The 13,524-nt window shown below is 41.6% G+C and overlaps 1 protein-coding gene across 1 annotated transcript in view; it reads right to left on the bottom strand.

The window, feature by feature from the left end:
- Window positions 1-13,524, bottom strand: part of arrdc1b (arrestin domain containing 1b) — a 37,371-nt gene that overhangs the window by 4,369 nt on the left and 19,478 nt on the right. Inside the window, exons 3-7 of the mRNA XM_020636011.3 lie at window positions 7,235-7,285; window positions 2,432-2,586; window positions 1,980-2,162; window positions 937-1,113; window positions 152-599 (exon numbers count right to left, since the gene is read on the bottom strand). Of these exons, the coding sequence (XP_020491667.1) occupies window positions 152-599; window positions 937-1,113; window positions 1,980-2,162; window positions 2,432-2,586; window positions 7,235-7,285 (1,014 nt within the window). The remainder of the gene's footprint in view (window positions 1-151; window positions 600-936; window positions 1,114-1,979; window positions 2,163-2,431; window positions 2,587-7,234; window positions 7,286-13,524) is intronic.

Raw genomic sequence — 13,524 nt, 5'->3', positions numbered from 1 at the left:
TTGATTTCTATTATATTTAAGTGTGAAAAATCACATATAAAGCCTTCAAGATGTATTTAATTCACTATTTTACCAAACTAGGATCTTGTGCTCCCCTAAATAGATCAATGCATGTCTTTGTCTGTGTGTCAGAGATTCTTAAAGAACTCACCATGAGGATAGTCCCAGCTGCTGTACTCTGGAGGGAGGATGAGAGAGCACGAAGTGGGCACAGGAGTCACATCTCCCTCAGTGAAGAAAGGTATGGTGGCCCCGGTGGACACACAGAACAAGGGGGCGGAGGTGTCAGGCTGCCTGTGGCTTGGAGGCAGGGCTGCTCCGGGTGCGTGGCTGAAGGCGCTGGGGGACATGGTGACCGGCTGTCCTGAGGGGTCCTGCTGGGAGTGACTCTTTGTGGGAATCTCCTCACTGGCCACGCCCCCTGCACACAGCCCCTCCTCTGGGTCCTCCTCTGCCGGTGGGGCGCTGGGTGTCACCCCTGCCGCCCTGGGCGCAGGGGTCACTCTGGAAGGGATGGGTCTTGATGGAGACAAGTTCACAGCAATGTTCCCGATGTAGATGGGAAGAGTGACGACTGCGTCTGGAGACTTTAGTGACACCTGGAACACAAACAGGATTTATTAAGAGAGCACAGTTCACGATTATTCAGCGCTATTTTTAGATAATATTCAAGATGCTTTTTTACAAATGGAGAGAGGTTAGAATGCAGAAAGGTTTTAAGAACGATTCAGAGCTGGCTAAACGCTGAAGCTTCAATGTCCACGACATGGCAACCCACCAGAGCATCTACTCTAGGGAGGAGGGAGCGGTCAGCGCAACAAAACCATTACACAGTGTTCTCCTTTCAATATGATATGCGTATTTGAATGATAAAGAACTGCAGAAAAGAAGGAGAGATGTGTCTATATTCAAATACGAAACAGAACACTCACTGACCTGAATGAAATAGTCGATATCTATGAGGCTGCAGCCGGCCAGCGCTGACTGAGGAAGAGGAGGGACGATGATCTGCTCCCTCCACTCTGCGTGTTTTCCTGCTTTCACCCCGGCTCCCTCCACCTCAGCGATAGTCCGCAGGTCGAACACAGGCCGCTTGGTCTTATAGGTCACTTTCTGTGTGAACAAGAAGTTTGAATAGTTACACCCAACTACTTTACCAACCTATTGATTATTTAAAGACAACAGATCAGGTAAACCTCCATTACAGTTATCTTGAGGTATAGTTCTGTGAATGGTTATGTTTTAGGCCTTAATGTTTATTTAAGTTCCTGTTTCCTTTAGTATTAATGATATGTGGTTAAATTTAACACTTTTATTATGGGGTTCGTAACATCATCCACAGAGGCATCCAGCTCTGATCATTTTACTTTATCACTTGACCGTGTCAAAATTAGCGTTACTTTCGCTTGCAGCCACATTGATTGCCCAGTTTTGTTACTTTACCTGTTATATTATTCTCTCGGCTTGGTACCAAGATTTCTCAAAAAAGCCACCACCAGTGTTTTATTTTAGCTGTGGAGAGCCTTTCCATCAGTCATAGATGGGAGGAAATTTTACTGTTTCCAGCAAGGCGCTTAACAGCTGTAATCTAGCGAACTACAGTGGTATGAACCCAATGTATAAAGACATTTGCTGTGATAAAAATAAAAAATAAAAATAATAAAAAATTTGCAACAAGCATTCATTCAAAAAGTTTGTGAGGTCTGTCTGCCAGAAAAAAAAGAAAGAAAGATTTGAAAAAATAAGATTTTTATGGGCATTGAACCATTTATACAAATGTAGAATGGCAGAATAATGTAGATGCTATTTTTACAAAACGTCCATCTCATTTCTTGCTTTTTATTTGCACAGACATGCAAATTAACCAATTTTCTACTTACACAGTTCTTTGCATTGACTTTGTATCAAATACACCATGCAAAAACATTGCTTTGCTTGAGGTCCAAACACACCTTTTCTTATTATTTTCGATTGTTTACCTGTATGAGACTGGCCAGTACACATCCTGTGTCCTTCCCAGACTTGTTGTGGATCTCAGTGGCTAACTTGATGACCTGTCCGGGGATGTAACCCCTGAGGTCGCTGTGAGCTTTCAACATCAGCGTCCCCGTCTTCACCAGGAGGTAGCTGAACTTCTTAGTGGTCACAGCATAACTCAATTGCTATGGAGACAGAGCAGTGGTATGAAAGTTTGAATTCAGAAAATCTCAGAGCATCATTAGCTGGTGCTGCGCTAAACATGGTTTATACTCTCTTCCAAAGATTTAGGAGACTCTAAAAGTCATGACAGGAAGAGAGTGAATGATGCTGACTTTCAATTCCAATCCTCCCCTTCGGCTTCTTTGTGAACAACTTTTCTTACTCCCAGGTTTACACAGCGAACTGAACAGAAACGTTTAAGTTATGTTGGCAGAGATTAAGAAACACTGACCTCAATGTCAGGCACCTCATTGAGGTTGAGCAGATTGAGTAGGTAGAAGGGCCTCTGGGCTTTGTAGTCCTTAGAGAAGCGGGGCGTGTCGATGGCCGCCCTCACACGGTAAACAATTTTGCCAAAGGGGCCTTCAAAGGAAGTCGGGGCGGCGACTGTGGGGAAGGAAGGACAGAGGCAAGAAGACAAAACAGACATTACACTGATACTGAAGATAGTCACTGAGATCTGAAGTAAATTTACATGAGAACTTCTGAAAGCCAAAAACTTGATGTTTGATCAAAAGGTAAACAAGTGTACATGATTTGGATGTGAATGTGAGTAATGCAAAACCTGATAATAACCCATATTAATACATAATGAGGATATATAATAAACTATAGTTCAACCATCCAACACAGATTCACACTGGTACATTTATATGCATATTTGTATTTTTGCACCAGAAGCTCTGACAATTTTCAATTAGACATTAACAAAAGATGTCCGTCATGCGAAGCTAAAAAAGATAATAAATCAGGTTGAAATGTAATTTGATCTGATATCTTTTTCAGAAAGGCTGAGGACTAAGGTCTGTGTCCTCTTCCATGCAGGCCTCAATCCGAGCTGTCACACGATGTAAGGAACCGTTCAGATTGATTCCTGTACATCTCATCCTGAACTGAAGGACACTAATTATTTGTGTGACCAAAGGAAAGGGCAGAGAAGACAAGGAAACAGGCAGATAAAAAGGCTGCAGGAAAGGGAATTTAAGGAGAGCGAGATAAAAATAACTATTTGGGGAGGAAGCAGCCAGACGGACAGAAGGAGAGAGAGAGAGAGAGAGAGAGAGAGAGAGAGACAGAGAGAGAGAGAGAGAGAGAGAGAGAGAGAGAGAGGTTCAAAGCCAGAAAAGAGGAAAACATTTACTAAAAGCACAACAGTGCAAACAGGATGTACAAAAAAAGTGATTCATGTTTAGTCAAAAGAAATGCTGAGCCCCCTTTCTTTCCTGATCCTTATTCAGATGTTAACGTCAGCAAGGCGAGCGGCTGCTCCAGCATGAGTCTGCTGCTGCTGTCAATATGAATTAACCACAAGAGGTGGCAGCTTGTTGTTTGGTTGGAGACAGCTTTGAAGCAAAAAAAAAATCAAACACCAAGCTGACCTACAAGGAGACACATCAGACCTGAACATGGCTGCTGAGAGCAGCCCAGGATTCTGTCTCCTCACTTGTTCTTTGAAGCTCAGATAAAGACCTGATGTTTTACATTTTTATAATGGATATTTGCACCTAGAATCATGGTGAGCACTCTTTGATTCGCAGGTCATAAGAAGTCAAGGCACCAGAGTCAAAAGTAGGCTACACAAGTAAAGTCCCAAGATGATTCATTTAAATGAATCTGCTGATTCACTCTGGTGCCACTACAAGGTTAACATCTGTAGTGTGCCTAAACCTGCATTCTATTTAATGGCCAGTAGGGAGAGGGGGGTTCTGTTGGTTGTGTAACGAAGAACAGTTGTTTATAAATGTCAGAACCCATCTGCAATCAGCGTCTAGATATGCCTCTCTGGCAAGGGAAGCCAATTTTTTCTGTAATTCCACTGAAGTCAGCGTTTACAATTTTAAGATCTTTTGTTTACTGAAATATGAACAACAGGAAGGAGATTTGTAAAAAGTAGAAATGCAAGCTCTGATAAGTCGGTCCTGACGATGAGAAGAAAACAACTTTTTAAATGCCAGTTTTCACAGTCGAGGTTGGATCGACAATTTTGATGCATTTCATGTTAGTCAGGGAATCTAAACGCTGATTGGTCTCACGGAGCTGTCAGCATGACCTCAGTGTTGTTCCCTCACACATTCAAATGCTGGTATTGAAATACTTTTCAAACACTGGTGAAGTACCTGTTTATCCAAATTAAAGAAAGACGTTTGCAGTAACCTTTTCACAGAGGTCTACAGAAGAGGAAGTAAATGGGTTGTGAGGGGGGGACTTGTTTGAAGGTAACACACAGTTTGATTTCTGTGCTGTCAGCTGAAGCAGCAAACATTTCACACATACTTTGTCTGACAGTATCCTCCCTGATCCCCCAAATCCCAGACCCGAGTCCCAGCTCAGCACTGATGTTCTGAAATGTATCACAGTTGACAGCCTCATTTCAGAACATCAACACAGAGATAGGAGATGTGTGTGTGTGTGTGTGTGTGTGTGTGTGTGTGTGTGTGTGTGTGTGTGTGTGTGTGTTGTGTGTGTCTGCTCACAGTTTTAATTTGTATGAAACACTGATGCTTACACGATATGCAGGCGTTCATGAACTACAGCATACAAGTTTAAAAGTGCTCAATGAATGTACCACATCTTCATGATCTGTGTTCTCCTTTGTTCTGAACACTTCCTGAACTAATATCTGGTGTCCCTTTGGAATGAGGCCAAACACCATGTAACCCTTCTTATCCCTGTAAGTGTCCCCGTGCTTCATCTCAGCCTACTCCTTCCTCTGCTCTTTGTTTTGCTTTGTTCCCTCAGTAAAAAATGATCGGGCCACAACAACAGCTGATGACTCAAATCCTGGTAACTGAGCTCTGCTTGTGTAAGAATTGATTTTAGTACTTCCCTGTAGAGCTTATTAAAAAAACAACAACAACAATGACATTACCCAAAGCTCCGTCTCCTAGATCACGAGCAACATCAGCAGGATGACCCACAGCGCTATTAATCCTAAATCCTCCCCCTTCCCTTGTCAAACGTCATTATTTTACCAATACAGTAGAGGTTATATTAAAGGCAGGGTTAGTCATTTTAAAAAAACTAGCATGATTTTGAAAGTAGCATTCCCTCAGTGCTCAGTTTACACCTACCCCCTCCCCTCTGTGCTTCCTCAAAAGACACGCCTCTTCCTCTGAGTGTGGGCTAGTGCACGCAAAGGGTAGAGTACAAGCAGGGAGACGGGGAGGCATCTGATTGGTTCATCAGATTGGTACCTCGTGGCAGACATTGGTCAAAGTTTTTACAGGCTTACTACTGCTACAGATGTCAGATTTTCTTCGTCCAGAACATGAGTTATTAATTTCTGTCAGGACCTAAAGACAATTTCAACCAAAATCTCAAAAGTGTATCTGGAAGAAATTACCAACCCTGCCTTTAACTTATTTAAAAATGTTAGACATAAAGGTTCTCTGCCATCATAGAAATCAAAACCATATAACTGGAACTATGCTATAAAACAAGCTAACATTACAGCTACTCAACTACCTGTCCATATTTTTTGCGTTTTCCAGGTGATACAATTCCGTTTCCTTTCAACAAATATCCTCTCAGTTAAGTGTTCAATAAAGCAAGCTACAACTAATGCGACCAAATTAAAATGCTACAGTGCAACAAAATCCACAAAGTTGAATTTTCTCAGTCACAGTGTAGGAATGCTCTTAAAGTGTATTAACATGTAACTCCTTGCATGATTCAAATCAAATTTCTTGCAGATTCTACCTGACAGGAGGCGAGTTTTGCCTTTGGGATTCTGTTTATTCATGATCATTAAATAGCTAAGCGGTTATTTGGAGTTTAATCTGAAGTTTAAAAGGATTTAGTACAACTGCAGGATTTTTTTATAGTGCAGTTTTTAGTGATGCACCAATACATCTGCTGAATATTGGTATCGTCCTACATCTGCCCTATCAGCTGATTCAGAGATGACTTCTTTTTTTCTTTTTTTTTTAAGAGCAGATTAAATCTCCTGCTGGTCGAGCTGTGATTTGTTATCATGGTCAAATGTGAAAGAAAATGTTGGCAGAGTACACCGTCTCTGGGAAAGATCAGTGACATGCAGACATACTAGCAACAATTTTAAATATATCATAATATCATTGCTGTTATTTCATCAATATTTGTATCAGCCTGATTTGACCAATCAGTGCATCTCTGGTACTTTTTAGCAACTCAAAACAAAAAATTCACCTGCTCACTACAAAGCAAAGTTGTGATTTTTTGTATTCTATTAAATATCTGCTTTTATTAAATTTCAGCACAAAAAGTAGAATTTTAATCAAACATAGCAAATAATTAAGATTCTTTATCACTGAAAGTATTTTTCTATTTGTTTTGATGCTGACATTTTTGGTTCATTAGGATCAAAACTTCACAAAAAATCCTTTATTACAATCCAATTTGGCTCAGGAGTTTGCTTTAAGTCCTTTTTAAAGATACCATTATTTCAGTCTATTTGCTTCACCAGCAGGGGGCAGCAGGAGACATAAGATCCTCCAATGAGCTCCTTATCGCTACATGATAGGTAACATGCCCTGTGCTGATGCTCTGCATTCTGAGGGCCTGACGGGAGGGGAGGGCGAAGCACGGGGGCATGAAGACCAATTAAACAGTGACTGCACAACCGGAGAGGGGACTAAAAATAACCCCACCACCCCCCTCCTGTGCCCCCGCCCACGCCTCAGAGAGGGGAAGATGCCAGACAGACGCAGCACTGTGTCCTCACAGGTGCCACGTATGTTCAGCTCATCAGGAAAAATCAACTGAGCCACGTTTAGGAAGAGAAATAATGACTGGTTATCACACAATCTATCAAACTTTAACAATGAGCTTTCACACCCGTTATATTAGCTCTGCATTGTGTTGACGACAAAGGGCTTTGGGCTGAACACTTTGTAAGTACACACACTTGGAAAAGTTCCACGTTTTCAGAGCTTATCAAACCTGCATGCTCTGATAAAACAGATCCATTAGGAAACTATTACGGGAACTGAGGGTGTGCCCCCCTGACGTGGAGGGATAAGGGTGGAAGACATGTAATGAATAATCCCACACTCACCTGGAATAACAAACTGGAAAGGGAAACTGTGTTCGCCTGCTGCCAGAGATGCTGTAAGAGAGGAACACTTATCAGTTACACATTAGAGCAAAACGGATAAAATGCAAAGTACACTTAAAGCTGCACAAATAATGAAAACTCTCAGGGTTTGTGTTCTGGTTATTATTAAGGCTTCACATAATAGTTAACGTCAGATTTCCAGGTGAAGTCTGAGAGGGGGGGGGGGGGGGGGGGGGGTCACCTACTTTCCCAGTGGGATGGAGTTTCTGAGACAAACAGAGTTGGCTGTTGACGGACAGCTGAGCCGAGAGAAGTCTTTTGAAGGGAACAAAACTTGCAACCGAAACCAAAGAACCAGCGTCACAAAGAGGGACAAACTGTTGATTGTGTAGCTGGCAAAGTTTCACAGGAAAGTTAATCAATGACTTACAAGCCCATTGAGGTCAGCAGTGATCGACCCAAGACTGAGTGCATTCTTGTCCCCTGTTACAACAACTATGGATCAGCATCCCAGTATAAAAACTTCTCTAACACATGAAAGGATAAGTTTTCTTCTTCTTCTTTTGTATCAAAACCATAACACTGAGTTTTCAATGTCTATAAACTGATCAAGGAAAAGTTAATTAATTTTCAAAAGGGAGCATTATCTCCTAAAACAGCTGTATACTGAAGCTTAAAGTTTACACAGCTCAACCAAAGTTCATCTTTCAGGGTGTGTTAACGCTGCAATACAAACCTCATTAAGTGTTTTAGTGAGTATTTACAGCAAGTCTTTGGGCTGTGTTCGTGATAATGAAGGGTTATTTCCTCCAGGGCAACAGTTTGTCTCACTGATGTGTTTTTAATCGTTTTGGTACAACAATGGAGCTCTGTGGCACAGGGGAATCAGACATATCAGGCTCTGGATACTCATACATGCCGTCTACCCCGTCTGTGGCATGGAAATCTTTAGATGGTGGTCAGAGATACGTGATCCATTTGACAAAGCAGCTGGGTACTTTGAATAAGTGGATTTTGTTCTGGAACATTTGAAGCTGTAGAATGATACTGTTTACATTTGGGGAGCTAGTGAGTATCTACAGCAGGAATCTCTGTGGTTAGGATTCTTTTAGGATATTCTTTTTGCCTTTTTTTTTTTAGGTAGGCCAGCTTGGGAAAGAGTTGAAAAATGGGGAGGAAAAGTCGTCAAGATGATGTGCACCTGCTAGCATCAGGACTAGGAGTCGACCCTGCAACTCGTGTGACAGACTTTAAGAAACTGTACACAGAGCACCTGCTCTACTGACTGAGCTTAACCCCACATATACAATACTTAGTAGGATCCATTCATTGTGGGATTTGATTTTTAAATCAGATTGATCGGTGAACAATGCAAGGAGAAAAAGGCTAAATGAATGAGAATATATTTATACACATCAGGATAGAGTTCAACCAAGCTGCACTGCAAAGAAGGAAACCTCCAGAAGAGCAACAGTAACTGTGTGCACACTGTTTTTCAGATGTTATCTGTTAACAAAGAGCAAACTAAAGAAGCCTCTCTGTGTTTCAGGAAACATCAGTGGCATCCTGAAGATTTAACAGGAAGTGGTCTGAAGCATGAAGAGGTGTTTAAACTTGGTTAGGTTTATCATTTGAAATATGTGAAGAAAGCTCTGAACTGTAATCCCTTTTATCTCACTTGTTCACATACCGTGTGGTTAACATAATGTTTGCAGTGTTTAGATGACATCAGCAGGACTCGGTACTCCACCAATACATTTAATTTGACAGTTTACCAGAAAAACTACCTCCTGATATTGTCCAACAGGCTTTGTAGCCCAATCTTACAGAGTTCTTAAATATCTTAAAGCCCCAAATATCTTAAAACATATCTATTCCAGGACTGTCTTAATGCCTGTAAGTCAAATTAACCTGTAAAGTATCTTCTAACTCATTCAATGATTCTCTAGCCACATTAATTCGATTCTGTTCAGCAAATATTATACATAATATCACTTCTCAGGTCAGTCACATTGAGCATAAGGTTCATGGTTATTATGACGTGTGCTGCTGCCCTCTTGGACAGGTCACACTTATGAAAGAATTATTGATCTCAATAGGTTAATAACCTGGTTGAATACATAAAAAAAAAAAGTTGCAAAAAGTGCCTTTTGGTTCCCCTGAGTCTGAGAACACCTTGAATCAGTTGGGTTATTAATTCCATGAAGAGCTGACAGCCCCATTAGATTCTTCTTGACAGCAACATGTCTCACCTCAATAGAGACCAGCCCATTTTTTTTCCGTTGGTCTCAGTTTCCTGAGGGGAAGTACTCAGAATGTGTGTGTGTGTGTACATTTGCATTATGTTTACTGCTAGAGGAAGCAGTCATGCTCTCAACCAGAACCATAGCAGGCTATGGGTTAACCTGAGGTTAAGTAAATGGACTTGAGCTTATATAGCGCGTCTCTAGTCTTCTGAATATTCAAAGCTGTGACATGTGGCTTTTACACCACATGTCACACCCACCCATTCATACCCTTTCACACACTGATGGTAGTGATGATCTCTGTGTAGTATCATCCATCAGAAGTAACTAATCCATTCATACACCACCACTGAAGCAGCGGGAGCAATTCAGGGTTAAGAGTCTTGCCCAAGGACACATTGGACATGTTGCCCAGCTGGGGATCGAACCCTCAATCTTCTGGTTGAGAGGCAATGACTCTACCAAATGAGCCACAGATGCCCACCCCCCACACTACTTTAATATAGTACGTCATTAAGTCACAATGTCCACTTTTGTAACACAGTGAAATATATTGGGTTCCCTAAATCAGCTGAGAGAGCTGAAGTGATTCTATAATTTTCACGTTCTGTTCCACAAGCTTCATTACAAATCATGCATACTGTCTGATTACAGCCAAGATACATAAACATGCTCAACCCTCAGCTGTACTCTGCTCTCAAAATCTATCAGTTTTAGTTCAAGCCTCACAAGTTTAACTACATCAGCTTGACTGACCCTGCATTCAAGTGGTAAAACAACTATTGAAAAACTGTTCCCAAAATGTAAAGTGACCCTTTGAGTTTGAAAAGAAAAAAAACAACTCAGATTAAAGAAAGACCTCACATGAAATCGTGACATGAAATATGGTATAAGGATTGTAACATTTAAAAACTGTCAACAAACAGAAGTGTAGATTAGAGAGAAAAGTAATGAACACTCATTATTAGTCAGGTGAGATACATTTGAGTCGCTTTAGGGAGTTTTCAGATGCAGCAACAAGTCTGAGACAAAATCTACCAAAAAAACACCAAATACAAATAGAAGCTTTGTTTAAAAGCTCTCAGCAGTAAAATATAACACGTCTTCTTGGGAGGGTCCATGTTGCTGCCACGTAACAGCTTTCAGGTCATGAACACACCAAAGTGAGAAAAACATGCGAAACTTGTGAATGCAATCGTTCAAGTTGCATCATGGCTGCTACAACAGTAATTCACTTATATTATCTTGTCTGATAAGATAGCAAGATGACCTATATAAGACCTCACGTAGTCTGTTGTCAGTCAGAGTTCATTATATATATATAAAAGTATGCTACAGTGAGTCTGTCTCCAGCCTGATCATAAAATAAAGCTGTCAGTTTGTAAACCAGGTCTCCAGGGTAACCACCATCAAACTACAGCGGTGGGAGGAAGATCCTCGTTTTCTGAAGGTCATTAACACAGAAAAGAGACGGGATGAAGAGCAGACGCTGACATCACTGTTCCTCGCCCCACCAACCGTCAAGCATCTGTAGCATACCACATTATCAGTCAGTCAGAGTGAGCAATGCTTGCTTTGTGTTAGAGTGTGTGTGTGTGTGTGTGTGTGTGTGTGTGTGTGTGTGTGTGTGTGTGTGTGTGGTGGTCTTCTGTCACCTCGTCTCGCACTCCCTGTGCCGCTCGTCCCTTCGGGCAGAGCAGCCCATTTTCGGAAAAGAATGGGATGTGGAAAAATGGCAGAGATAAAGGAGAGCACATGGGAGGATGTGTAATGAATTATTTATATCTCTGTTTGGAGTGAGCTGTGTGTGTGTGTGTGTGTGTGTGTGTGTGTGTGTGTAAATAGAAAGAGTGAATATGTTTTACACTTATTCCAAGGCCTCTGTTGTCCATACTATATTTTAAATCTGGTTAAATATCTTGATACTAGTTCTATTTTCCATTTCTCTTATTATTCACCATAAAGTTTTTGGATGTTCATGTTTGCTAAGTTTGAGAACTCTGTGCTTTTGAAGCTTTGTCTTCACTTTTTTGTCGGGTATCTTATCCAAAAATAGTCCTACTTACTCTCACGTTAACTGAGGTAAATCATGTAAAATTACGTTGTTCTAGTAATAACAATATGCTCATTATAAGAATGTAAGATGAAACATAAAGGGGGGAAGCCCTCAGTCTCTCCGGAGAGCCGGATGTTACAGTAAGACATGTAACACAATATTACAGAGCAATACATTTTAGATTCAACCAACAACAGACAGACAGTAAGCAACTATCAGGTCAAAATACTAAATATGTTTGGCCGCTAAAGAGCTCGTTTTTCACATGTAGTTGTTTGAAATCTTTACTGCAGCAACAGAACAATGTTTGTGTTTGACAACTAGGCCCTGAACTCATCACTCCTCGCAGATGTGTTAAACATGCAGAAAGTTGAGGAGTGATGAGATAATATCTTTAACTCATACTGTGGGAGCCTGCAGGAAGATGCTAGTGGGACTGAAAGTGTTAGCCCAGTACAGGTGCAGGGCAGCGGTGGAGGTAACAGAACAGAGAGAGAGGGACTGAAAACCTTGAAGCTCAACATACTGAAGCACATACTGTACAATACTGAGAGTTAAACATCAGACTCCTTCTTGGCATGGATTAAATGCTTCAGTGACTGCCATTAAGTTCAACTATGTCATTTGCATTTTACAACAGATTTCATGCATGAACAGCACATTTCACCTTCTGGCCGTGGGCGGTATCGGCAGCACACACAAAAGATGGAAGATCACGCTCACAACAAAAGGCTGTGTAAGCTTTCTGCGGGTGAGCGGGGGCCTAGATGCAGCAGAGCAAGATGGTACCAAGAGACCAGGAGGAAAATCATTAAACTTGTCCTCGGTGGTGCTTGTCCAACCTTCTTACCAGACAGAGGCTGACACCAATGACCATGTGCCTCTGGGAGGCAGCATGCAGAGAGGCTGGTACATCCCCTCCCTGCAGGGGACCACTACTCTGACTGATTGAGGCTTTAGCTCCTTACCACAGGGCTGCAAAAACCTGCTGCTTCCACTCGGAGATTAAGCCTTTTGCTGCAGATTTCCCATGAACGAAATTTGGTGAAAGGCTTCAGACACCTCGTACTTTTTGTTATGGCAGAGATATCGAGGCCCTGACACTTCAGTCCTCTCATGGGAGAGGAATAACAGTCTCATGCCCCCGATGTGCTGTGTGGGATGTGTTGTTTTATTATTTTAGAACAATTCCATTTCATAGTGTTAGACAATTCTGCTGAAAAGTATTTCATTTCAGGGCGTGCTGGCGCAATGGTTAGGGCGCGCGTCCCATGTATTGAGACTCTCGTCTCGAGCGGTAGGCCCAGGTTCACTTCCACCCATGGCCCCCTTCCGCATGTCATTCCCCGCTCTCTCTCCCTGGTTTCCAACTCTATCCACTGTCCTCTCTCTGCATTAAAGGCACGAAAAGCCCAAAAAAAAAAAATCTTTAAAAAGTAATTGGTTTCCATTCAGTGTAATATATAATATATGAATTATCTCAGTGGTAAAAGTCTAAAAAGTATTTTCAAATATGATAGAAGATCTGCTGCCTGGAAAATTAGAAAACCTATTTCTAGAAATCTGTGTGTTTGGTTGACTTAATGGTTAAACATCATCCTCCAGTACCAGAAGTACTCGTTGGTTATACAAATTGTTAATATTGATGCCGGTCAAATGTTATGCTGCAACTCTAAAGCACACACTCCCAATAGCCATAGACTTGCTGTAGCTCTGGTTAATGGGCCTGCTCTCCCTGCTCTACTACCCAGATGTAAACAAGCATAGTGAACGGATAGCCTCTTGTAGGGAACAGCATGGTATGGCCACATTTTGATCCAGAAAACAAGTATAAAAATGTATTTCAGTTTAAACTTTAATATCAACCGGAGCGAGCACAGACATGTGGACATTCAGGAGGGAGGAGCGAAGGATGGCGATGCTAGTACTGCTCATGTTAGCCACACCAGCAAACCAAATGACATAGTTCTCCTGGTGACTAATAAATG

This window comes from Labrus bergylta, chromosome 17, assembly GCF_963930695.1.
Source record: "Labrus bergylta chromosome 17, fLabBer1.1, whole genome shotgun sequence".
Lineage (NCBI taxonomy): Eukaryota > Metazoa > Chordata > Actinopteri > Labriformes > Labridae > Labrus > Labrus bergylta.
This window is presented reverse-complemented; position numbering and strand designations above follow the sequence as displayed.